At 45.6% G+C, this 27,690-nt stretch overlaps 1 protein-coding gene across 1 annotated transcript in view; it reads right to left on the reverse strand.

Moving 5' to 3' along the window:
• Positions 1 to 25,132, reverse strand: part of CAMTA1 (calmodulin binding transcription activator 1) — a 904,314-nt gene extending 879,182 nt beyond the window's left edge. The window contains 2 exon segments of the mRNA XM_081215072.1: positions 12,784 to 12,947; positions 25,016 to 25,132. Coding sequence (XP_081071198.1) covers positions 12,784 to 12,947; positions 25,016 to 25,040 — 189 coding nt within the window. The 5' untranslated portion in view covers positions 25,041 to 25,132.
• Between the last annotated feature and the right edge of the window lie 2,558 nt (positions 25,133 to 27,690).

The following is a 27,690-nucleotide window of genomic DNA, read 5'->3' on the forward strand; positions in this document are numbered from 1 at the left end:
CGCCCAACTGGTGCTGTCTGAACAGCCTGTATTTCCCTCCTGCCGGATGCCTCCATCTTTATCATAACTCCTTCCATGTGTTCTACACACATGAAAGGAGCACGTCACGTGTGCCAGACACCATCCTAGGAGCTGGGACCCCGCAGCGAACAAGACCAACAAAGGTCCCACACTCATGGGGTACATGCCAGTGGGGGAGGCAGGTGGTAAGGGGGATAAATGCTGTGAAGGAAATAAAACGGAGTGATGCTCTATGATGAAAAATCAGGTGGGGAGAGCTCTGTTTCTGAAAGTACATGTGTGGAGCAAAGGGACTACTTGAGCAGAGCATCAGGAAACCCGGATTCTCTCATGAACTAGGTTGAGCGGCTCTCAGCGTGGCTGCACTTCAGTCATCTAGGGAGATTTTTAAAATTCTGATGTCCAGCCTGCAATCCTGACCACTTCAGCCAGAATGTATGGAGGTGGGAACCCAGGCATCAGTATTTTTTAAAGGTTCCCAAGTGATCCCAAGGTGTATCCAAGGATGGGAGCCACTGAAACAAACAGCTGTTATGACACTGCTAACTCTCTGACTTTGCCAGTTTTCTCGAGAATAAAATCACAGGTTGACCTTGAGCAGCGCAGCCCCAACTTTAACGCACGTGTGGGTCATCTGAGGCTCTTGCCGGTTCTGACTCACAGGTCTGAGTGGTGCCTGAGCCTGTGCCTCTGAGACACCCCCGTGATTCACGGCCACACCTAGACTATCAGAAACTAGATGATCTAAAAGATCAGGAATTAGATCTAATAAAGATCCAGTCCCAACACTCCTGACTGCACAATTCCATGGATTCCTAACAGACCGGGAAAGTACTTTTGTCTGTTAACACAAACTATAATACAAAACTATACCAGAATATCCAAGCAAGAAAAGCAAAAGAAACTACAAGGATGGTTTTACTCAATTAAGTACAGTCCAGTGTCTGCTAGAAGTACCCAAGAGAGGACACAGAAGCTCTTTAAAGTATTCCCTGCCTTCAAAAGGCATATCTAATTGGAGACAATACTAAAAACGAAAGAGAAGAAATGTAATGAAGAAATACTAGAGGATTTATTAAAGCCTGAAGCGAGGAGATGAGAGCAGTATGGAAACCATCTGTGAACCAGCACAAACGCCTTGGAGGCGTGGGGTCTGCTTTATCCACGTTTGCCTCCCTTCACAGAACCTAGGGCAGAGGGCTACACATAGCCACCTTCGCTTTATATACTAAATATATATATATATATATAGTTTTGGATGATGAAATAAATAAAACAAGATGGTACATAATGAGAAGTGATTACTGGCTTTTGGACAGAGAAGCTGCATGATGAAAACTGTATTTACAGTTCTTTGAAATAAGGACTGACAATGCTTAAGTCTCCATAGAGTCCCTTTCAAGCTACCTGAGGACCCACATAGCTTATTAAAAACAAAGGCAGAGAGATGCCCCATTGAACGCAATAAACCAGCTGTATCAATTAGAAGTGATACATTAAAAAGATTTTTGTCACACAGTTTTAAATTGAGCCTTGAAATTCACTGATCACTACACATAACATGACATATAAATAATCAAAATTAAGGCAGAGTCCGAAATTCTCAGCACCTTTACTAAACTCACCAGTTTTGCCTAGCATTCTAGGCATCGTGCCTAGTTAGGCAGGCTAACTCTTAGAACAAACTGTGTCATGGCTCAAATACCATAAATATTTACTTCCTGCTCGTGTAAAGTCCAAAACAGTAGATCAGGAGGCAGCTCTCCTCCAAGCAGCGGCTCGGGCCCCACATCTCCTTCCATCTCATGGCAGGAGCCTTCCTACGTCACTGGGCTCTTCTGCATCAGCCAGCAGAGGGAAAGACACGGATAACCGAGCCGGACGGTTCTTCGGGCCAGGCCTGGAAGTGGCACACTTCTCAGCTCTCACGCCATTGGCTAGGATATGGCCACAAAGCCACACCTAATTGCAAGGGAGGTTGGGAAATGCAGTCTGGCTACCTGCCCAGGAAGAGGAGATAGGTTTCACGATCAGCTAGCAGCCTCTGCCACAATGTCATCTGTAACTGCTTGGTTTTTTTTTTCATTATAGAAGAGTCGTTCCTTTCAGAAATACCTCCTAAACCTACAACCTCCACCTTTAATCCCTAAGGCCATTCAGCATCTAAACCCAATCTAGCAGTTTTTCTACTCTGATAAATATTTTTCTAGCATATTCAAAATAAGACTACATCCAGGGCATCCTTGAAGGGATGTCTGGCTTTTTTGGTACTTAATGTCTGGCACATAACAGAAGCGCAAGTATTCGTTGAATTCATGGATGAATGGCATTCCCAGAAGTTCATGGAAAGGAAAAAGAATGGTCCCGTCTCTTGCCCTGGTGGCGGTAGGATTTACTGAAGACCATCAGTCTTTTTAAGAACCTCTGTCTCCCTCTCCTAAGGCCACCCCGAGTTGCCACCTGTCTTCTGGAACCTGAACAGTCAAGCAGTAAGACAAAAGCTACTTTCGACCCAGTAAGAAGAACTAAGGGGGTGAAAATACTCTACCATGTTCACAGACAACAACAGAGCCAAGGCTACCACTGAGAGCCCAGGGCTGCTCGACAAAGAGGAACACAGGGTCTGCCAGAGACCAGGCTCTGGAGGCCTCCGTAAAACCGGGCTAAGGACCTCTGAGACTAGAAAGCCAACACGCACCCTAAACACAAACCACAAAAGGTTAGTGGGGGAAAAAATTACATGGTATAGTACAAAAATATTTTGTGCTCATGTATTACCTCTTTTCAAGAAGTTCAAAATATACCGTAAGTGCTACTATAATAACCCTCACAATACTCCTATGGGATAGAGACAAAATTAAAGTGTGTACTCAAGTTAAAAGGAAAACGTCTGCTTGGTGGCTGACTTCCTACTACTGGGGCCAGCGCAGTAAGAAAGTGAAGCAGTAACCTCTAAGGAAATTGGGGCACAAACCATTTTAGGCTCTCAAATTGAGTTCAACACCTAGAATTGAGTTCAAAAGCAAACAAGCTGCTAAAACAAACCACAAAACAGTTGAAGAGCTAAGAAGCTAATACAGGCACTAATACTACAATATATCAAGCCTGATTTATGACCTGAGAAATCACATTAATTGATTCACTATTACCAGAGATTCATGTAAAGTGTATTTAAACTGATTTCAGAATGAAAAAAAAAAAAAAATTCTTTCTAGGTATGAATTGCAATATCATTAGAATTTTTATAAATTTAATTTGTCTAGGAAGCCAGTATACTCAACACTCTGAAAATAATCAAAGAGCACTTATTAAATGTCCTCACTTGTATAAATAGATTCTAGTAGAACATATTCAGAAACAAAAGCACTATATGAAATTTAATATTACACTGTCTCAGTAGCACTTATCATTACTGATACTGATAACTTGTTTAACTACTCAAAGAGAGACATAAAATATCAACCCAACAAGCTAGGCATTCCATGTGATATTATGTACAAATACCAAGCATTTTCACATTTAAAATCTTATTCTGGCCCCAGAAGGCAGCAGAGCAGACATGATGTCTGTTCTAGAAAAGGCACAAGGCACAGGCAGAGACACTTGTCAAGGGCCACAGGCTGGAAGGGGACAGAGCAAGAGCCAGGAGCAGGGCTCCCTACATGACTCCTGGGCTGTTCCCACAGAACACAGGCTGTCCCCCAATAATGCAATAACGCTTCTCCACAAAGAACCAATGCAAAAGTTGGGGCAGAAAATGTTCACAAGTTGCTCTGACAGAAAAGCCAAAGCACACGAGGAACGTGGAAGAATACCTAGTAATCCAAGCTGGGAGTTCAACATCCTAAAGGAAAGGCCAGCAACACAACCGCTACACACACACACAAGTCTGGATGCTGATCTGGTAGAAAGATTTTCCGTGCTTCTCAAACATTTTTTAGTCCATGAACCACAGACCGCCCATCACCATCACTATTTGCTACAGCCCCAAAACTAAAACCTCATCAAAACCAAAGGGGAGGGGACTTCCCTGGTGGCGCAGCGGTTAAGAATCCGCCTGCCAATACAGGGGACACGGGTTTGAGCTCTGGTCCGGGAAGATTCCACATGCCGCGGCGCAACTAAGCCCGTGCGCCACAACTACTGAGCCTGTGAGCCACAATTACTGAAGCCCGCGTGCCTAGAGCTCGTGCTCCACAAGAGAAGCCACCGCAATGAGAAGCCCGCGCACCGCAACGAAGAGTAGGCCCCGCTTGCCGCAACTAGAGAAAAGCCCGCGCGCAGCAACGAGGACCCAACATAGCCAAAAATAAATAAATAAATAAAAATTTTAAAAGGAAAAACAAAACCAAAGGGGAAGAGGACACTGTTTCTCACAGCAGAGCAATGAGGTGTCCCCTTGAATGGAACCTGGCCACGTGGGGCCTCACCTCATCCAAATGCAGCCAGAACTAGGAAGGACGCCAAGACACTCTCAGCAGCCAAAGACATCTGTCCACGCGCAAAAGCTCACACACTTCACTGTTGAGAAGGGCTCTCTGATCCACAGTCCTAGCTTGATTACTATTAAACCACGCATAGTCCTAATAAGCTTAATTATCGGGTTGCCAAGCCCAGAGAAGATCAGAAGCAACAAATCAGAAGGGGAAAGGACAGCTAGAGACTGACAGATAAGTAAAAGCAAAAGTGACAAGGGACAGCAAGGACACATTTTTAAAAAACAATAAACTAGATACAAGGACTTGAAAGGTGCAGCAGTTTGGGGTCATTTATCATAAAAGCAAACAGTCTACTGGAAAAGTCCTAAAAATATCACAGCATTAAATAAAGCCCAGTTCAGTAACTTAGGTACAACAAAATGAACCCAAGTTAACAAGTAAAATGTACGCTACAGTCCATGTGCCCTACTGAACATGGGGGAAAAGTAGTAATGCCTTTTGTTTGCAAATCTCTTTACATTCCATAAAATACTTCCATATGAATTACCTGATTTTATCCTTAGCAACATCCTAAGGCAAGCAGGACAGATACCCCCACTGGCCAAGAATTTGCTGATAAATAATTCAATTTTCGCAAAGCAGAGGGTTTATCAATGACAATTACGATACAGTCTGTTAATCCATCTAATAGGAGAGAGCACTTCAAGAGGCACCTATGCCTCTCATCAGGGATGAAGAGAGATGGCAGGGAAGGCTTCCTCAGAAGGGTCCCCAACGCGACGTACCTGAACCCTCCTCACACCTGGAACTTCACCTCCGAAACTTCCCATCCTGCCCTACAGGGCATCTTCCCGAAGAACTGCCCTATGCCCCCTAGGGCCATCATCCCTCCCTACTGGAACTCCAAGGTGGACTGCCCATGAACCTCACCCCCTGAAGTTGGCACACACTCTTGTATAACCTCCTCCCCTTGAGTGTGCACTGGACCTAGTGACTTGCTTCTGACAACAGAATGTGGCACTGGGACATACTTCCATGAATAGGCAACGTGCATCGTGCCTCCTGTCTTGCTAGCAGACTCTCCTTTGCTGGTTCTGATGAAGCAAGCTACCGTGCTGGCTCTGCCCATGAAGGAACCATGTGAGCTTAGAAGAGTACCCTTCCCCAGTCGGGCCTTCAAATGAGCCCTTGACTGCAGGCTTGGGAGGCCATGAAGCAGCAGGTCCAGCAAAGCCCTGCCTGAACTCCGGACCCACAGAACCAGATAATAAATGTGTCTTTTTCTAAACCACTAAGTTTGTGGTAATTTGTTACAGCAGCAAAGATAACTAATACACTGATCAGGGCCCAGTGATTTCTTTTCTCACCTTGGGCTTGATCAATCATTTCACTATCATTTTACCAGCACTCTGCATTTACCACCAAAACCCTTGAAAGAACTGTCTACTCTCTCACTACCTCTTTCTCATCCTCTCAACTCACTATCAAATTGACAAAATCAGTACCTTTTTCTTAGTCTTCATTCTACTCAACCTCTCGGCATTACAACTGATAACCTCCTTACAACCCTTTGCACTTAAGCGTCCCTGACTTTATGTTCTTGTTCTACCACACCTCTCTGACCATTCTTCCTCAGTCTCCTCTGGTCCTCTCCCCTCTGGTGTCACTTAAATGGAAGCATTCACCACATTTCTGCCCACAAGTCCCTTCTCTTTTCCCAGGACAATTTCACCCACTACTATGAATTCTACTCCTAATTCATCTGAACTGATTCATTCTTTCAACCGACAGGCACTGTTCTGGGCACAGAGCTGTATAATAGCAACAAGCAAGACAATCAAGGTTCTACGTTCATGAAACATACATACTCTGCCGGAGGCTCTATTTGCCCCTCCAGGTCTACTCACCACCCTTCTCCACCCTGCCCTGTGCCAGGGAGGCTGACCTCTATGGACTCCATCACCAGGGCTCCCTCGCCCTCTGAAAGTTCAATGAAGAGAAGAAACAGGGTGATATGAATGACTCCCCTAATCTCTGATCCACATTCCCAATGTCATATTGTACGCACACATGCTAACGCTACCCCAATTACACCTAAAACAGAACCGATAACATTTGCATCCAGTCTCCCCAAAACGTATCCCTCCTAATTCGTCCCTCCCTCAGTTAATGGCCCCACTAACACCAGCTGTTGAGGTTCACAAGCTAAAGTCACCTCCAACTCTCCTCATCCCTCGAGGCCCGTGGTCAGTCAGGCACAAACCTGTGCCTCTCTCACACATGCACACACGGCTCAGTCACACCAGCTCCTTGTTCCAACCCACGGCTACAGACGTTCCTGCCAGGAGCTACTGTCTCCCAACTCCAGTCCTTCCTCTTCGCTCATTCATTCATTCAACCAACAAACATTTACTAAGCCCACGCCAGGTGCCAGGTATTCAAGCCTGTGACCACTGAAGATGTAAATCTAACTGAAGGAGAAAGAGAAGTAAACAAGCAAGTTCGACACAAGTAAAAGAGCTAGGACCAGGAAAACCAAAAAGTACTATGGGTGCACCAGGGAAGGGCACACAACCCAATCCGAAAAGAGGCAAGGTCAAGAAGGCTTACTCCGAAAAGTGTTATTTAAGCAGAAACCCAGAGGACAAAGAGAGGCAGCAAAACAGAGCATATGTGTAAGTATGTGTGTATTTGTTTTAGAGGAAAGTGCACCTTCTAAGCCAAGGCAAAGACAATGCGCAAGGCCTAAAACCAAGAGAAAGCATGGTGCCCTGAGACAGCCAGAATCTAAAAAAATTCACCACAGCTGGAGAGTGGCGAGGACGCTGGAGCAGTAAGCAGGCGGTCCTTATTAGCACCTTCAAGCAGAACTGACTAACCAATCAATCCCACTCCTCCGCTAAAAAAACAAACAAACAAACAAACAACCCTAAAGCCTCTCCCAAAGCAGAGAGAGTAAACGCCAGGCTCCTCAGTCTGACTTTCCAAGCCCTGACAACCTGGCCCCCACCTACTTTGCCAGGCTCATCTACCCACATGCACCAGGAACCCCAGCCTCCCCGGTACTCCTGGCTGTGCCTTTGCTCCATTTCCTCCGCTTGGAATTTCTCGTCAAACCATCATGTTCGCCTGTCAATAATGCCAGGTCAAATTCTACCTCCTTCCAGAAGTCTTCCCAGTTCCTTCCAGCACATGATTACACCATTCACTATGACCTGCCTTGACTCAGTTACATCCATATCTGCTCCCCTGCAGGCTGGAAGCTTCTGGAGTATTACGAACAGAAGTGAATCCTAATTTCCAAGACTAGGAAAAATGTTCAGAAAAATTCTCAATTTATCAGTATTGCACTTTTAAGTAAACAACCAAAGAGGGTCATGAAAAAATAATTATTTTTGAATTATATAAATACAATCAATCAAAAGCCTAAATTTCTGTATGTTTTCAGTAAGTATCTCTAAGTAAAAATGGCTACACACTGCCTCATAAGATTAAAAAACAGTAAGTAGATAAGCTCAGAAAGGCTGTTACGTGCTCAAAGTCACAAGGCACTTAAGGGGTAAAGACCAGAGTCAAGGCTTCAGGGACTCCTCAAAAGCTACAAACAGCCAGATATAACCACAGTATGCCCATGTATCTCCCTAACCAGCCAGCCGATTACCTAAAACTTCCTTCCTTCACTCTTCCCTCAATTAATTCCCATTTTCCTTCCGAGTTCAGCTCAAGAAGCTCCTCCAAGCTTTCAGGTGAGCAAATCCCTTTCTGATGCACTACACTCGCCTGCATAGCATGGACGTGATACAGCACTAGGAAGGCAAGTGCAGTGCATCAGTTGTATTCACACGTGGCACCTTGATTAACGCTGGTTTCCCTGTCAGCTGCATGAGGACAGGGACCATGACTGTCCTTCTCTGGGCCTGGCACTTTATTATTATGTGTTGAGTAAACGAACTGCCTTAAGAGTATAACAGTAACAGATAGTCACATGGCCTCCACAGGACTACAAGGTCCTAAAATAATTTCTGACACCTCCAATGATAATGACAATTACATAACATTTAATGTCACATTACTGTAATATATTCTAGCTCTTTTATAATTAAATATTCATGAATGGAATCAGTTCAGTCTCTATTAATCAGAATGAGCGTTAACCAGAATACCGCATTTTTTCTGAACACGCAAGGCACCAGCAAACGTTCACATCAAAAGAACCCACACCACAAGAAGTCGACCTATACAGGCTATATGGGTAGCTATTTGCTCTCTTGGAACCTGAAAAGTCCAATTCCAGCCTCATAGGGAATTAGGTTTTTCAACAAGACAGCCTACTATATTAGTAAGTTTAAACAACAATTTTTTTAAGGCAAGATGCTTGGGTGCTTGAGTTAGGCAGGACTAGTTCCCAAACAGCAGATCCATAAAAAGGATTTAAGCTCCCCAGATTGATCCACCCATTTAATATATAATCCCTATCAATATCAAAACAGCCTTTTTTGTAGAAATTGACAAGCTGATCTGGATATTCATATGGAAAATCAAGGAACCCAGAATATTCAGAACAATCTTGAAAAAGAAGAACGGTTGGGGGACAGACACTTCCCAATTTCAAAACTTAACTACAAAGCTACAGTAATCAAGACAGTGTGGTACTGGCATAAGGATAGACATGCAGATCAATGGATTAGAACTGAGACTCCAAAACAAAGCCCACACACTTATGGCCAACTGATTTTTTGGCTAGGGTGCCAAGATACTTCAATGGGAAAAGAATGGTCTTTTCAACAAATGGTACTGGGACAACTGGATATCCACATGCAAAAAAGGATGAAGCTGGAGGCCTACCTACCTCACAACATACAAAAACCCAAAATGAATCCGAGGCCTAAATGTAAAAGCTAAAACTATTAAACTCTGACAAGAAAACATAGGTGTAAATCTTCATGACCTTGGATTAGGCAATGGTTTCTTAATTATGAGAGCAAAAGCATAAGCAACAGAAGAAAAAACAGATAAACTGAACTCAATCAAAATTTAAAACTTTTGTGCTTCAAAGGAAACCAGCAAGAAAGTGAAAAGACAATCCACAGAATGGGAGAAAATATGTGCAAATGATACATCTGATGAGGGACTGATATCCAGAATATCTCAAAAATGCCTACAACTCAAAAGCAAAACACCAAACAACTCCATTCAAAAATGGGCCAAGGCCTTGAATACACATTCCTTCAAAGGAGACACACAAATGGCCAATAAGCACAGGAAGAGATGCTCAACATCATTAGCCTTTAGAAAATGCAAATCAAAACCACAATAAGATACCACTTCACATCCACTAGAATGGCTGTAATCAAAGAGACAGATAACAACAAGTGCCAGCAAGGATGTGGAGAAATTGGAACCTTCAAACATCACTGGCGGGAATGTAATATGATGCAGCCACTTTAGAAAGCCGTCGGGCAGGTCCTCAAAAGTTAATCACAGAGTCACCATATGACCTAGCAATTCCACTCCTAGGTGTACACCGGACAGAACTGAAAACACATGTCCATGCAAAAACATGTACACAAATGTTCATAGCAGCATTATTCATAGTAGCCAAAGAGTGGAAATAACTCAAATGTCCATCAACTGGTGGACAGATAAATAAAATGCCGTATATCTATATAATAGATCATCATTCCACCATAAAGAAATGAAGTTCTGATATACAGTATAACGTGGATGAAAACATTATGCTAAGGGAAAGAAGCCAGTCACAAAAGGCCACATATTGTAGGATTCCATCTATATGAAATGTCCAGAATTGGCAAATCCATAAAGACAGAGAGTGGACTTCTAACTGCCTAGAGCAGAGGAGAGGGAGGAAAGGAGAGTGCCTACTCACGGGTAGAGGTTTCTTTCTGGAGTGACGAAGACGTGCTAGAATTAGATAGTGGTGATAGTTACACAACTGTGTAAATATACTAAAAACCACTTAATTGTATATTTTAAAAGGCTGAATTTTGTTATATGAATTATACCTCAATAAAGCTGTTATTAAAAAGGAATCAAATCCCTTTATGGGGCTGCCCTGGTGGCGCAGTGGTTGAGAGTCCGCCTGCCGATGCAGAGGACACGGGTTCGTGCCCCGGTCCGGGAAGATCCCACGTGCCGCAGAGCGGCTGGGCCCGTGAGCCATGGCCGCTGAGCCTGCGCGTCCGGAGCCTGTGCTCCGCAACGGGAGAGGCCACGGCAGTGAGAGGCCCGCGTACCGCAAAAAAAAAAACAAAATCCCTTTATGTATCTTTAAAACATTATATACTTTCCTCTTTTGTTAAGCATAGCATACTTAGTATTGCTTCTGTGAATACACTCAAGGTCATCACTATGAAACATCAATTGCTAAGCAGCTGTATATTCACAGACTTCAGTGGTGTGCTGGCTACTAGCCCTTTTACATAGACCTCCAAACCACTGCTTTCAGCCTTCTACCTGTTTACTATAATTTTACTTCCTCCTTCTACCATGAGAAGTCAAGAAAAACCTGAGATTAGATGCAGGAAGGATACGAAGGAAAAGCCAAACAAGTATGCATACAGGTAGCCACATGTGCTTAAGACAGAGGCTGTTCCGTTTCCACCCTCCAGACCCCCTCTTCAGAGGCAACGTCTCCAACCGTCCAGGTTTAGTGGTCCACAAGAAGGGGAAAGGCAAGGGAGCCCACCCAAGCATCTCAACCGTGGGACACCTCAGAAGACACTAGCATCCCTCAAGCTGCCTGGTTCTGAGAACCACCAGGGCAATGGCTGCCAGACCACCAGGTTCCCACATGTCCCAGCTGCTTCACCACCACTCCAAGCACGAGCCCTGGGACAGCAGCCACACCCACTGCTGACTTGCTCCACACACAAGAGGGCTGGCTGGCTGAGGATGCTCCGCCTCAAAGCTGTAGCCACAGGGAACATTTTCTCTGCAAAAAGTTTACTCGCTATAGCGAGTGGACATGAGAAATCCATTTTGGAGTCAATATTCTTTCTTTTACACTGTTTGATGGAGACAGAGGTCAAGGCGTCAGGACCCCCTGCTACAGTCCCCTTCTCCCACAATCCACCTTAAGCCCCTCTAAGTGATTAGCAGGCCAGCAACCCAAACCAGCTCCCTCTCAGCGTGCACCGGACCGGGGTGAACGCCCAGCCTTGGAAACAAAGCAAGTGGCTGAGAGGAGTCAGTCCAACCCTCAGTCTGGAGTATTTTAAACACATGCCATAGAGACTGGAGTCAGATGACGGTGAGCCCTGGAACCAGAGTCAGGATGCGCAGAAGCCATGACCGGGACCCCTGCCCACTGCATGCAAACTACGGTGAGGCAAGGAGGCTGCACGCGAGTGAGAAGCCTTGTGTGCAAGGAGGAACGGGGAGCAGCAGAGAGGGGGGCCGGCAGAGCCATGACCCCCGCTCAGCCCCAGGGGCTCCAGAGGAAAAGGCCACTCCAGGCTCTCCGGGTGCAGTTCCCAGACTGTCCAGTTCACTGCAGTCTCCATCCTGGGAGGCTGAGATGGCCTCTGCTCTTCTTACACAAAAACCACCTTCACTTAACCTAAGTGGCTTGTGTTCCCTGCAAGAAAAACAGCTCCAGCTAAAGGAGGGCCAGCTTCCCCTCCCTGACGTCAAGTGTCCTAGTGTCCACTTTCTATATAAATGAGCCTCAGAGCCATCTGATGTTCAGAGAGAGAGAGAGAGAGAGAGAGTGTGAGTGTGAGTGTGTGTGTGTGTGTGTGTGTGCGCGCGCGCACATGCAGGGGTCAGCGGGGTGGGGGGGGGGATTTTGATGATTTAAGGCACAACCTGCCAACTTAGTGTAATGAAAATATTGCCACACATTTACTTTTAGCTCCTTATAGCTACTTTTGTCATTGGGTTTTAAATCCATTGGTTTTTTTTTTTTAATTGTGGAAAAATACACATAACCTAAAATGTACCACTTTAACCTTTTCTGAGTGTACAACTCAGTGGCATTAAGGACATTCATGCCGTTGTGCACCATCACTGCTCACCACTGTTTATCTTTACAAGCGCTCTGAAAACCATGACTTTTTCATTCTTTTGTATTAAACAGGGATTTCCGTCTAGGCTCTGTCATCAAGCGACAAGGTGGTGCTGGAGGCGCTGGAGGGAGACGGCAGAGAACACCCGCAACCACCTGGAGCAGCCCCAGGCTGGCTAAGTCCATCCTCGGCTCCTCCAGCCCCAGCCACAGAAGCTGGAGCCTAAAAATACCGGCAGAGGACACACACCGGCTGTCAAGGAGATCCAGCCCAGTTAGAAAGGCTGCCACTATCACCTGATTTGCATCAGAAGACACCCATACGGGCAGCAATGGGTCATCTGGAGAATCATCAGATTCAGTGGAAAAAGACTGATGGTCCTCGCCTCCCAGTGTGCCTGGAATAAATCTCTGGGCCTTGAACTCGGTCAAGTAATCCATGATCAATTTCTGGAGGACCCCTAGGAAGAAAAACAAGTACTTCAAAAATGTTGAGTACCCACTCGCCACCTTCCGCTTATTATAGCTCTCTTTGTAAGCACAACAGCCTGTTACGGATAAAATTAAATGAGGAAGAGACCTCCGTCAGAAGCTTTGTCAAAGCAAATGATTCAGCCAGCACGTTTCATAATGGCAGAGACAGAAAGGATAAGGCAGAGAATGTTGCCAAGAACACCGGGAACTTTAACTTGACCCTCAGTATCTTTAAATATGAAAGAAACTTTCAAAAACTAAATTATATTCAAGGTATCTCCAAACGCCAGGCCTGGAGCGGCCCAGGGAGTATGCCCAAGTGAAGATGCTACATGATCAATTACAGTGGACTCAGCGAAACTCCCCAATCCACAAGAGTTTCTTAGTAGGAAGAGTCTAGCAATCGATACATCCTAATAACAGTTATACTAATCAACTCCAGGAAATAAAGCTAAATGAATATAAATAATACTACCTTAAACATAAAATGTCTGAGGTTAGCAGACACTTTTGCATCTGTAATCGTGTATTATTTAAGTCTGTTTTTCCAACACTATAAACTCTCATCCATATTAGAATAAAGACCTGAAATGTGTCATAGGGAATAACTAAGCAGAATGAACATTTTTGTGCTGTGCATCTTTAACAACTTTAACAATTTCTTTTGCAATTTTTAACTCGCAACGTGTTAGGCCTAAAAAATTAAGCCTTCTCCGTATACCAGAAAGGAGGCACCTCGGTGACTATAGTTCAAATTCCTCGTACACAGCCGGCCTGACCTGGAGCAAGTACCTCAAAAGGAAAAGAGAGAGTTACACAGAATAAGACAGCTGCACACCAGCACAGCAAGCCATGAAGCGAAATCCCACACATGCAACTTCATTTTCTTAGCATCGTAAGTCAGATTGGGAAGGAGCTTTAGAGGCTGTCACTAGGACTACCCTCTACCCAACACGTGAATCCCCTTAAAATTATAACCGACTAACTCATTATACTAGAGCAGAAGCCTAGGAAAAGCAAGAGGAGATGCGGAGCCAGAATCAAGAGTGACGAGGTAGGATGTGGTAAGGAAGAGAAGGCTGCAGAGGCCAGGGAGAGAGGCTTCTAGCATCCGGCCTACAGAAGTGGCAGCAAGCACAGCAGAAAATACACCTCTAGCCGGGGTCCTCGCTCCCGTTCGCCAGTGCTCCTGGCTACTGAAAGAGAAGAGTACGAGCTGGGAACCACAGTGGACTTGTTCTCAAAGCCATACAGGAAACCTAAGCCTTTGTGGCCAGAGGACTCATCTAGCACTGTTTGGTTCGGGGTAAGACAAAAATGATATTGCTGGCACTACAGCTAGGCTGCCCAACATTTTGAAATCTGATATCAAAACCCATAACTTTTCATATATCCTACAGCAGCACACAGTAGAACACCGTTTTGAAAATGACTGAGTGTTTACGGAAACCCTCTACCATTAAAGATTCCTTTCTTCAATAGTATTTACAATTAGATTCCTTCCTGGAGATTGTATTTAAATAATTTTAAAATGATTTAGTTCTTAGAGAAAATAATAAATGTCATTTAAGTCAGCTTCAAATGCTTATGCATGTCTACTTGCTCTCATTTTTTTCCTCAGAGCATCTACTTAAAGGAGAAAGCTAAATAACAGACCACAAATCTCTGTTCCCCACCAGAAACCTTGGCTCCACCTAAAGGAACACCAAGCTCTCATTTCATTTAAGGCTGGGAGAAGACAGTATCTCTGAGTTGTCAGGAGGTTTAAAAAGTCATCTCAGGAGTAACACTGGGTATCAATCAAAATGGTTGCAATTCGAATCATCTCTAACCATAAATTGTAACTGGGCCAAAATGATTTTTAAATATAACACATTTTACTTCTAGATGTTTCTTGGCAATTAAATAACTGGAAAGTCAACAAACCCCCAAGAAACCAGAGAAAATGAACTTTTTTTTAAAGCTCACCATTCGTCAACTACAGGAGGCCCGCAAGATGCCAGACGCCAGAGGCTCAGCCTCCAACGCGGCCCTGCAGAGGCAAACTCCAAACAAGATTTCTTCAAGAACGGCTCTCACGCAGCACTGAATTACAAGCAGTGACCTCCCTGGAGGAGAAGCTAGAGTCAACAGCTACAGGAGTATGTGATCTAGGAAGATAAAACCCAACTCCGACACAAGAGCTGCCATGCCAGTTACATAATTATAATCACAACATATTGAAACTCTAAGTATCAAACAATAGTTATTTAAAATATTTCAAGAGCAAGAGAATCGCTCCCCCCTCAAAAAAAATCCAAATGTATTCCAAAAGTAATTTGCATAGAATATAATTTAATCTGCAGGCCTAACCTCTCTGAAATAAAGCAGAATCCTCTGATTTAGCCAAATTACAACAGAAATGCTACTTTATAACAAAGGAGCTACAGCACAGCACCCTGAACTTCATGGGAGAACAAAAATGTAGTGTCAATATGTTCACAACACAGCTCAATCCACAAAATCATGAGATAATTAAACTGACTGTTTTTAGGATTCAATCTGTTTCGCCAGAAACCTTGTCCAAGCTACACTGATGCAAATCAGCATGAGCAACTCCAGCTCTGTTGAAACAACTCCAGTATCTTATCTTTTGTTTTACCTTTTATCACTGATTTATGGGCTGATGGTAAACTGATTTGTCCATGTGCCAGAACTCAGCTTGGGAACACCCGAACAAGAGAAGAGATTTGGAAGAACCAAACTCATGAATGAAAACGCTGATGTCATAGTTCAGCTCCCAGCAGAGCTCAGGGTAGTCTGTGAAGAAACAGTGCATCTTTGGGGATATTAAACCACTAGTCATTTAATAAAGGGTATAAGACAGAAGAAGCCCTGCTCAACACAAGGGAGGGGAAAAAAGGGGACAGGAGAGAGAGAGAGAGAAAGAACCCCATTAACAACCTTTTCCCTAGGCCAAATATGAAAAATACACAGTGTACATGCCGCGAACAATCATAACTTCTAAACCATGGAAATATTTCATATTATTGTTAAAAGTACTATTTTTTTTAAAGTATGGTTAGCTATGTCTCTAAATAAGAACAAAGTCTCATTCGCACCTTAAATCTTCCTCCCACCGTGTGCCATCACATTCAAAAAAGAGCACACAACATAGTTTCAGTTCTTCACTAAAAACTATCTGGCGTTGCCAAACCATGCCTAATTTTTAAACAATTCTGAATATAACAGGGTGGGACTCAGTGACCTCAGGCAAGCTACTGGAATTTTTATGTAAGAGGGGAAAAAAATGCTTTTATCTAATGATGTAATATAAACTAATAAAAAAAGAGATTATAAAAATTTGATTTACTTAGAACTATTAAGAATAGCTAGCATGTGGACTATTCACATTTTTCATCTCTTGACAGAATTTAAAATACAACTAGTAATACAAACTCCTATGAAGTTGAGACTCAATTTACTAAAATCCTATTATTCAGGACACTTAAGTAACGGATTCCTAGATTCCTAATGTTTCTCAGGAAATTTAACATTATTACAGTCTTAGAAAATAAGTGACCCTGAGAGCCTCGATCACCTCTCCAGAGCACAAAACTACAGGGACATTTTCTCTTCTTTACCACTCACATGGCTTAAAATAGCCATTCACCCAAAATGGATTTTTTTTTTAATTTAAGCAGTAAACAGTTTCGCCAATAAACATTTTTAAAAGATCTTATTAAGTTAAAATGCACACATACCGGTTTTATCTGAAAATCTAAAATGTTAAAAGAGATCATCTCACATTTCCACCACAAATATCTTTGATAGAACATCACTACCCCCTTGTGGATTCACAATAAAAAATCCTTATCTTCAAATGTCACTTTTTAAATGTTTCATTCTGCTGAACTTCCATTAAAGTTTACATTCTCTTCACTAAGGGTTACTTTATTTCAATTACTTTTTAAAAGAGAAAAAACACTTAACATTTTAAAATAACCAATCCCATCAACTTCTTTATCTTCTAAGCATCCCCATTTGGGGGAGTGTTCTTCATACAGTAAGTATCTTTGCCGATTTCAGCACGGTAACCGTACCAACGTTCCATTTTTTCCTTCGGACATCTGACTTTACACTCACAGTCATCACCTGGAGATTTTTTTTTAAAAATAAATGGCTAATTTCTTCACTATCGCATCTTTTCTTTCTCTTTGAAAACTTCCCACTTTGTACCAATTTATTTTTATTGCTTCCAAATGGTTTGATATCCATGTGCCCCAGAAAACCAGTGGGGCACATACCTCCTCAAGAATAACCTTTCAGGGGGCTTCCCTGGCGGCGCAGTGGTTGAGAGTCCGCCTGCCGATGCAGGAGACGCGGGTTCGTGCCCCGGTCCGGGAGGATCCCACGTGCCGCGGAGCGGCTGGGCCCGTGAGCCATGGCCGCTGAGCCTGCGCGTCCGGAGCCTGTGCCCCGCAACGGGAGAGGCCACAATAGTGAGAGGCCCGCGTACCGCAAAAAAAAAAAAAAAAAAAAAAAAGAATAACTTTTCAGCTGAGAATTAAAAACCAAATCTAAGTTTTAAAAAGACTAACTCTTGATTGTACTGCTGTACCCTCAGAAATGCTTTCTGGCAATCTGAATCAACCCTGATGAAGGAAAGAAAGATAGTACCTGTTTCTCAAAGTAGAAAAAAGGCTTTGTTTTCTTTCTTTTTTGTTAGTTGCAGGAGTACCTCTGGCTGTATCTGCATATCATTCTAATACAACACAGATACATACTGTTAAACGTATGCTGTAAAAAAGATTAAATAGACTTAAATATCTGGTTTATCACTTGTTACAGACACGAGATTTAGCTGAAAGTTATAAGTCATCTCTGCAATGATGTGCAGGCCACAGAGAGAAGGTCCGAAAACTGGTGAGTCGGACTGCCGTTTCAGAGAGTTAGTGCCCCATTTTCTCATAGATGTTGGACACAAAAGTAGGGACACAGTAATTCACTATTACCATGAGAAGACAAATTCCAGTATTCATTCTAATGGTTAGGTGGAAATAAAGGAGGAAAAATCCACTTGGCAAGTGTTTTTAAGTGACTAAATACATGATCTTACCTTGTGGTAACTGCTAAGGAAAGATAGGAGAGACAGGCACAGTCTGTTAAATAACTGAACGCTCTGTGTCACCCGCCAACCCCACTGAAGGCTGTCTATGCAAAAAGGAGCGACTGACAACGTGTCCAAAGCTAGCAGCTGAGCCGCAGAGGAGGCTGGGTCAGAGCCGGCCTTCATGGTTTCCTTTTTGGGGATTTTGTTATGAGTGCTGTTTTTAGATTTGGGTGGGGGGGGGTGTATTTGGGTGACATTAGGAAGCGAGATCACGGGTGAGATTAATGCCACTTAATTCGTGTCCAGGTGGTGACGTGTTTAAAACTGTTCAGAACTCAGCCCCAAACGTTTATTTGAAGGCACATCACATCGGGCACCTGTAAGTACAAAGCCATACTGCAGAGTGCAGAGTGAGGGATCCAGCCCCAACCAGCACGTCTTCCTCCCCTGCCGATACCCTCTCCTAACAGGCTCAGAAAGGGATACGTTCATTACATGTCTTGAAGGGCCTGGCTAAACCTGAAAAAGAGAAGTAAAATGGGACTGCACTTTTCCAAATGAGGGACTCATGTGGAAGAGAACATGCAATTCTACCAAGAATGAGCAAAACATTGGGGTGAATGTAGAAGAAGAACCATTTCAAAAGTATCGCTGGTCATTCCAGCTTACGGTATGTCAATCAGCTGAAAGTAAATGAACAACCCTCTTAAAAAAAAGTGAAAAGGGAAGTAATGTGGCTGACACTAGGCCTCTCTTTGCAGTGGGGTACATAATATTTCTTTTTTAGTCCAGGGTAATGAACTAAAAAATGCTCAGGAAGCATTACCAATCTTTACACAAGGAGGCCCACGACCTTCTACAAGCAATGGCGTTCAAAGCAGAAAGATGCAACAGAACCTCAGAAATACACAGCCAGCATACTGATGGGGAAAAAAAAAAACCACCCTTTACTTCGTCCCACCATATAAAAAATTCAAGGATGGCTGTCCTTGTCAATATATACAGAGAAACACTCTCCTTACAAATACATGACAAATATCACAGGATGGAAGACCATCTATATGTTTACAAGCCCCTCTTTCTAATGACAGAACGGTAACACATCTTAATTGCAGGACTGATGGCCACGACATCCATGGATGGCACAAGATACAGAGATCTAATAGCGTCTGATCAACTATATCCTGAACCTGATTAGGTATTCAAAAAATAAATAAAGAGAAAAGAAAGACAGATTACACACTATAATCTGGAACAGGGGGTGAATGACCGTGCATCCTAACTCATGTTCTATGGACATAGAAGCGGAGCCAGAACACTTCCTGCCCTCACCCTCAAAGACACCAAAGACCAGAGATGGTACTAAGACAGGCAGCATGATATTAGAAGACCCCACATTACCTCGTGAATGAAGGCCCCAAATGAAGCATCAATAGTATACTTGCTGCCTCTGCCCAAAGAAGTGTATCATTAGCAAGCCAAAGAAACAGAAAGAAGTTGGCTAAATGCAGCAAAAACAAAAATTTCCAAAAGTCTACACGGGGAGGCCCAGGTGCCAAAAGGACACAGTGTTTCACCGAGGATGCTATCCAGTTACAAATACTACCATCACCCCTTACCTCGTGGCTTAAATCCCATTCCATCTCCCTACAAGAAGTAACACTGCCTCTTACTACAGGACAAAAAGAATGGTGGGCATCCCTCTTTACTGAATGACAGAAAGGCTATAAATACAGTAATCTACAAATTTTTTTTATAATAACAACGAGAAGGGCAATAAACAAACCTTGTGGGAAGAAAGGGAGGTACGATTTAAGCCATCTAGAACATCAAAAAGAAAAAAAAAGGTCACGGTAAGTGATTCTAGAAGATACAGAACATTTTAGAAAATGATCTGTTATAATGGAAATACAACAGGAACACACATCACCTTGCCCCCACAGAAAATATTCAGTCACATATTCACACAGATAAAGGACCATGGCAAACCCCATACTGCAACAATCTTAACAAGAGCTCCTCTTAAGAGTGAAATACTAGCAAAATTGGTTTCTACAGATATTGTAGAGGGGAAATCTGATTTAACATAGGAGGAAAAGAAAAAGTGCATTTCAGGTTAATTCTTTATCATTACTGTCATCATTAGGTACACCAAACCTACACCCCAAAATACTATAAGGCTATTTTACCAAAATAAAGAAAAGACACAAACAACAGTACCAATAAAAAGTGTAAAGAATTAAAAGTCACATAATAAACAAAAGCAGTGATATGTATACCAGATACCTCGCCTAAGAATGGTCTCTACAATTAGGCGTAAAATTTAGATATAACACTTCCCGGCGGCGAAAATGTACCAGCAGCGCATATACAGTCCTTACTAACTGATAATGTGAAATTTACCAGGTAATCATGAGAAAATTTTCTATCACTTCCTTCTATAAAGGATGTATTTGATTTCATGTGCTATACAATTCCTACTATGCTGCTGTTCAAATGTTATACAAGCATCCCAACCAACATATATCTAAATGACCTAAAAGTGACACCTAGACATTTAGGAAGAAGATTGACTACTTTTTTCTACACACACACCCACACACACACCCACCCCACATACAGTCTGAAGGAAGGCTGTTGAGTGCTTCTCCCAGTCTGCCCTCCACCCTCTCCACAACCCCGACTCCTGCAGGGACAGGGAAAAGCTCAATGGGATAGTACACTATTAGAGGATCTCTTTGTAAGATTACAATCCAAACAAAGTTCAGAAAAGAATTCCTTACACGAATACATAAAAAGACAAGCACAAGATATACAGCAATGTCATTCACACTAAAAGGCTAACAAGACCCCTATGGTCTCAAGCAGTCACATAACCCCCCCCACCCCATGCACACACAGATCCCTGCACGTGATACAAGCTCAGTGAATGAAGGTCTCCAGGATGAATGCACTCAGTGATGAGAACGTGGATGTAAAAACAACTTCTCTCCAAAAGGCCAAATTGAAAGGTCCCACAAAGGAGGCAATGTGTACACTAGGAGGGGAAAGGAAGAGAACGTGCGAATCACCTTCTGTTGCTTTTCCATAAGCAAATTAGAAAGAAGTACAACTGCACACAAAGATGTATTTCCCCAAAACTCAGGGAATCGGAAATGAAGAATGGCCCAGAGGAATGAGGAAGGGAAGAAATGTTAAGCTAGAAGATGGGCCAACTGAGAAGCAGCCAGAAAGAAATATAATCCCACCAGGCACAGGGGCCACACCCAGCATAAACAGAGAGCTAAAATAATGCCACCTGACTCTGAAGAATAGGTTATTTTAAGAGGAAAGTCTAAAAACTAAAGAAATGGAAAAATGTGGATAAGCAGGATATATAAAGATGTCTCAAAGAGGACGCAAGAGCAACCCTACTGTTTGGAAAAGGAAAATCTGACCCAATCTGACTATGAGTAGAGGGTGCCGCAAACACGTCAACATTCTGAATCCACTGAACAATGAGATGAAGAAACCCAACATTTCCCAGGCACGCAGGATAAGTCAGGTCTTCAAAAAGGCCAGGGAAGAGATGTCCCGTGGGTCACCCAACCTTGTCCAGAAAGCTGGGGAGAGGGGGCTGCGGGCAGGGGAGAGAGATGCTCTAACAGAAAGATATAAAAAAGAAAAATCATTAAGAGAACAGAACCTGTCTACCTGACCGTGCACTGGAAAAGTAAGAGGAAAAAGCTGATCTCCAATAATCTACGGGGACGGGTGACACAGAAAGCATAACTGCATAAAACTCAAAGAAAGGAACGTTAACTTTGCACACTAACCTCCGGTGTGTTCCTCTAACCTTTACCATTTTCGTTCTACTGCCCACGGAATGGAGCACCCTGGTGGGCAGGGAAAATTCCAAAAGGCAGCCGGTGGTACAGGGAAGGGCAGGAGAGGATCCACCACTGGAAGAGAGAGGACTCTACTGGGAACACGCCAACATATACAGCAGATAGTCGACTCTTGTTTTCCCAGGGTCGTTAATACTACACCCTAAAAATACACAATTCCATCAACTGAATATACGTGCAGGCAGACTAGAAATAGCATAAAAACTTTTAAAAACCAAAAAAAAAAAAGGAAATTGAGGTCAAAAGCACAACTTTCAGACAATGGGTAGGATACCCACTGGATAACTCAATACTGACTGAGGGGCAAAGCCGTGACGTCAACGACTCATGCTGAGCAATCCTCCGGGTAACCTTGCCCTGGACTCAGTAACCCAGGTGGAGAGTCTCCTCGCTAGAAAAGCGCTTCAAGGTCCAAAAGCGCAGTCTTGACAAAGCTTGTCGGGGAGGACGGGGCTCCACACTCGACCTGTCCCAAAGTAAGACTGGGCTGCTGAGTGAGGCACCCAACAACCATTCCAGCTACGGGAGGGAGGGGAGGGAGGGGCCCCAGAGCCAAGGGGAAATGGCCAAACACACAAACTGTGATGCTCAGAGAAAACCTGGAGAATCGTCCCTCCCACCCTTCCACAAAGTGTCACAGGCCTTCCCAAAGGTACCTTTTCCTAATGTGCACAACCTCTCTCAATTATTTAAGTGGCCAAACAAAAACAGTGACATATTTATGGCCATTCATTCCCAGTTCTGTCACAGAAACACATATTCTTCTCACCTGCCCCTATCCTTTGCCCAAAATACATGAAATCTCTCTCTCCTACACGGCAGTAAAGAAGTCAAGATGGGAACTTCTCACCCCGTGAAGACCCAAGCGGAGAAGACCGCCCCTACATTCAGAATGCCTACGTTTTGGTGCACATGGGCAAGCCCTCTACACTGTGTGTATTCAGGGACTTGGTGGACATTCAGGATGTCATTCTGCTTACTCAGTACAGTACAAATGACAAAGGAAAGAGTGGTTAAGAATTGCCCATTTATCAGTCTTCTGATTCCTCTAAGCCTGAAGAGTTACCAACAACAGTGATACATAGCTATGTCCTTACACGTCAAGGTCCCCATATACACCCAAGATGTAGAGAGAGTCATCTAACGCTTCCAACTTCCTGTGTATAGATAATGGATATGATTTCACATATAAATACGTGCCTTTGTGCGTGTATATATATATATATAAACAAATGCATAGTATCATTTTTTGCCAAAAGGGAACCAGAGCAGCAAAAAAACAGAAAGCATCTAAATTTCCCCTTCACCTGAAACCTGTAAGATCGAAAGAAATGTTTGCATCCCACGAGAGACAACACCAGGGCCCAAGGAAGGTTCTAGTACAACAAGGAGCACACTAGCAACCTCTTCCCGAATGGCATGTGGGCGACATGGGTGTCTACACTCCCTTTTCTGGATGGAAAGGCATATGGCTTCTTCTTACCCAGCCAACATGAATACAATTTAAGAAAATTAGAAAAAGTCAAGGTAACAGGCTCACTAAATATGGCTGACTGGGAAACAGAAGCCATAAGGAGGATATGAGTTCTCTTAAAAAAGAAATGGGAAGTTTATTTCCAGGGAAGGTTCGAAGACTCTTGAATGTAGGATGTATGAAGTCTGGTTCTCACTGCACAGAAGACAGTAATCCGAACACCAAAAGCCAAGGGCACATGAACCTCTTTCTGGGGGGGGAGGGTAGCGTCAACTGACGAATGCTGCCCCGACCTAAGAGCAAGAGTAAACTGGAAGCAAAAATAGACCCGTTTCCCTCAGACACAGGCCGTCACTGCCGGGACCCCGGCCCTACATCTGATGGGGCAACCACCCTCACCCAGACGAGAAACTCCAAGGAGAGAGACGTGTCAGGGGAGAGAGACAGATGGGGAAAGGAGCACTGGAATGTCCAGTTCCTCCCAAAAGAGAGAGAGGGCAACTCAAAGGGTATTCAGGAAATGAGCTCACCCTAACCCAGGAAAGTGTGCGGAGAGCGTGCATAATCTGTAAGAAGTATGTGCCTTCCTATTTAGAAATGACTTCAGAGCTGCACAGGCCCCCACTATCCACTGGGTGAGGGAAGAAGAACATGGGGAGCCCGAGTCCCCTTGTCCTGACATAAGGGTCAATAAATGGTGTGCAGAGGCCCCAAAAGATTCCACAGAGGATGAGAGGATGATACGGACCCCTCTGCCAAAGGAGGATCAGGGTCACAGAAGGTAAAGGGCAAGGGAATATGGAGATCATCACTTGCCACAGAAACGGAGACCCCACCCTCCTGGCTGCGAGGGGTGCAAGGGCAAGAGTAGGATGGGAGCGACTGCTGAGGGCGGGGATGCTGCGCAGGCCCCCTCCCAGGAACGGAAGGGGGAGGGGTCACACGAGGCCCTTCGGCCGGGGACGCTCAGCAGGAGGGGGTCCCCCTGGTGGGGAGAAGCGCGGGGACCCCGCCGGCTCTGGGAGGCGCCCACGGGGCTCCAGGGTGAGGCTGGACAGCGACTGCCCGGCCCCGCCGCCGAGAACCAGGGACGGCGAGGCTGAGCGCCGGCGGTGCCCCGACGGGGACCGGTCCGGGGCAGCGGGGCGCGGGGCCGGAGGGGGCCTGAGGAGGATAAACTTTCCGCCCCGCGGCCCCCACCGGGCCCGGCGCGGGGGGCGGGGGGGCGGGGGCCGCGCCGGGCCCGGGAGCGGCGGGGATGCCCGGTCCGGGTGGGGGAGGCGCCGGCCCTCCCTCCGCGGCTCCTCCTCCTCGCTGGGCCCGGCCCCCGCCCGCCGGCCCCCCGCCCCTCCGGCCCCAGCCCGCCCCCGGGTGGGGGTGTGCGGCGCCGCGCTCCGCCGCCCCGCGTGTCACCTCAGGACCCGGCCGCGCTCCGCCCCCCCACCCGCCGCCCCCTCCCCGGCCCGGGGCGCCCGCCCGCCGCCGCCGCCGCCGCCGCGCCCCCGCGCTCCCGCCCGGCGCCGCCGATGCCCGGGATGTCCGGCGGGGCCGGGTCCCGCCGCCCGCCGCGCCACCCCCGGCCCCTCACGCTCCGGCTCTTACCTTCCGGCTTGTTTTCGGCAGCCATTTCCCCTCCGCGCGCCACATCCTCCTCCTCCTCGCGACCGGGACCCCGAGCGCGCGCCTCGTACCGCCGCCGCCGCCGCCGGCCCAGCCACCCCGCCGCCGCCGCGCACCCGCCCTGGCCCCGCCCCGCGGCCCACGCACTGAGCCCGTTGGGCCGCGCGGCTGCCACTCATCGCTCCCGCCACCAATCGCCCCGCACCAGGGGTCTCACTACTCTCCGGGAGGAGCGTCCTATCCATCCGGCCCATTGGCTAGTCACCACCCAACGGAATGAAAGGATTGGTCAAAAATCAACGCCCCCTCCCCACCCACTCCCAGGAAAGCCCGCCTTCCAGACCTAAACAAAGCTTTCCAGTGGCCAGAGCACGAAAGAACTGCCCAATCAGGAAGGGGCCGACACGGAATATTTCCTCGAGGCCGAGACGTGGCGTTTTGATTGGGCGTTACTACAGTGTTTCCCAGGCCGTCCAGACCAATCAAAGGGGGTTCCCGGAACTCGGGAGCGGCGAAGGGAAGCCCCGCCCCCGAGCGTGACCGTCATGAGGAAGGCGTTCGCTCATTGGCGCGCTGGGGCTTTTCCCGCGTGCTCCCGGGGCTGAAGGACGTTCCCGGGGAAGCCGCTGCCGGCGCGTGGGGTCCCGGTGGCAGTGGAGGACGCGGCGGAATCTCCGGGATCCCTCGGCTTATTGCTTCCGGGGGGCAGCGGGGGCCTGGGGCCTCGGGGCTGGCGTCGGCCGGGTGCCGCGCTCGAGAGCCGGCCGGCCCTGGGGTCCGGGCGTCGCTGCGGGCGGTGGGGGAGGGGCGCGCCTCCGCCAGGCCCCTCCCCTTCCCCTCCCCCCTCACCGCGCCCCGCCCCCTCGGCCCGCGCCGCCGCGGCCCCTCGAGCGGGTGCCTGGCCCGCTTGTGCCTGTCGTTGCCCGCCCCCGGTGTGCTCCGTTGTCCCCTTTTCTAGAGGCTTAAAATACTGAAACTTTATTTTGGTCACGTTGGCCATGTGACCCGCAGAGCCGATGACTCATAGATGCCTGTCCCAGGATGAGGCCGCTGAGCAGAATCTTATAGAAACGTTAAGCCTCGGCGAGCGTGCTCGGTGGGCGAGGCAAGACAAGTTTGCTTGGGTCCTAGGCTCACATTCGTGGCTTTTCCGATCAAATATTCCGGCGTCCACCGCACTCACGCCCCATGCGAGGTGGGGAGACCAGCTGGGTTTCAGTCGCGGGGAGAGAGCTCTGAAGCGGGTTAGGATCCATCCTGGGGGGGAACAGACACACCGCTGCAGCTTCTCTGGAAATCCGTCCACATCTAGTACACCAGCACACACTGTACAGACAAGCCTAAAGCCAGATGAGATGGCAAAGATGAAAATGCCCCCTCCAAGAGAAATTCAGGAATTGTGCACGTGGGCAGGTAAGACCGGAAACAAAGGAGAGGTCTGAAATCTCCAAGTTTTAAAAAAAGGAAGAAAAGTTGAATGAAAAGCAGAGCGCCAACCGCTCTGTGTGCATCTTGTACGGTTTGCAGTGAGAACCTTTCAATCCTCTACATTTTGTTTTGTCCTTTGCTTCCCGTGGATGACAGCTAGCAGCAGCAGCGAAAGGTCCTCGTTTGAGTATTTTGGCACCAAGATTGATTGTCAAAGTGAATTTTGTGCCAGTCCTAAAAACGTGTTCTTTTTCTCGTCTTCACAACTGAAAATTTCTTAAGTTTTTCAGACGTAAAGATGTCCCAGAAGAATGTTTTGTATTATACACTAATTCTTTAACAAACTTTCATTTTATGAGGGTCAAAAAATGCAAAGTTTTAACTACGAGGGTACAATATTTTATCAATTAGCATTCTTAATACCACCTATGTTGACGATCTGTGTGGTGAAACATATTCTTAAAAGTGCTGCTGGCATTGAAAATTAATGTAACCCTTTTGAAAAGCAATTTTACAGTATGTATTAAAAGCCATAAAAAGTTTGCATCTTTTGACCCAGTAATCTTACTTCTGGGAATCTATTCTAAGGAACTAACACTAAATGCCAAAAAACTATATGTGTGAAGGTATTCTTCACAGAATCACCGTATTTATTACAAAAAAAAAAATTGTGCTAATGCTGGATGTTTAATAACTAAATTGTGTTGTATCTACACAATAGAACATCATGGTAGTCACAGACATTAGACACAGAAAGAAAAGTTTACCCATTGCTAGGTGGGGGGAAAAAAGTTTTCAAAATTATGGCATTCACTTGTTACATATGATGTGATTCCAGGTAAAAAAAAAACTGCATTTTGAAAAAAGACTGATATAAAATACACCCAAGAGGGCCTCCCTGGTGGCGCAGTGGTTGAGAGTCCGCCTGCCGATGCAGGGGATACGGGTTCGTGCCCCGGTCTGGGAGGATCCCATATGCCGCGGAGCGGCTGGGCCCGTGAGCCATGGCCTCTGGGCCTGCGCGTCCGGAGCCTGTGCTCCGCAACGGGAGAGGCCACAACAGTGAGAGGCCCGCATACCGCAAAAAGAAAAAAAAAAAAAAAAAAATACACCCAAGAAATGATATTTGGGGTATTGTGAGTGGTTTCCCTTATTGTCTCTATTTCATATAATATAGCTATGCTGTTTTTATAATTAAAACATATACTTAAATTTAAAAATAATGTTAT

Source organism: Mesoplodon bidens (assembly GCF_964165515.1).
Source record: "Mesoplodon bidens genome assembly, chromosome: 2".
In the NCBI taxonomy this organism is placed as follows: domain Eukaryota; kingdom Metazoa; phylum Chordata; class Mammalia; order Artiodactyla; family Ziphiidae; genus Mesoplodon; species Mesoplodon bidens.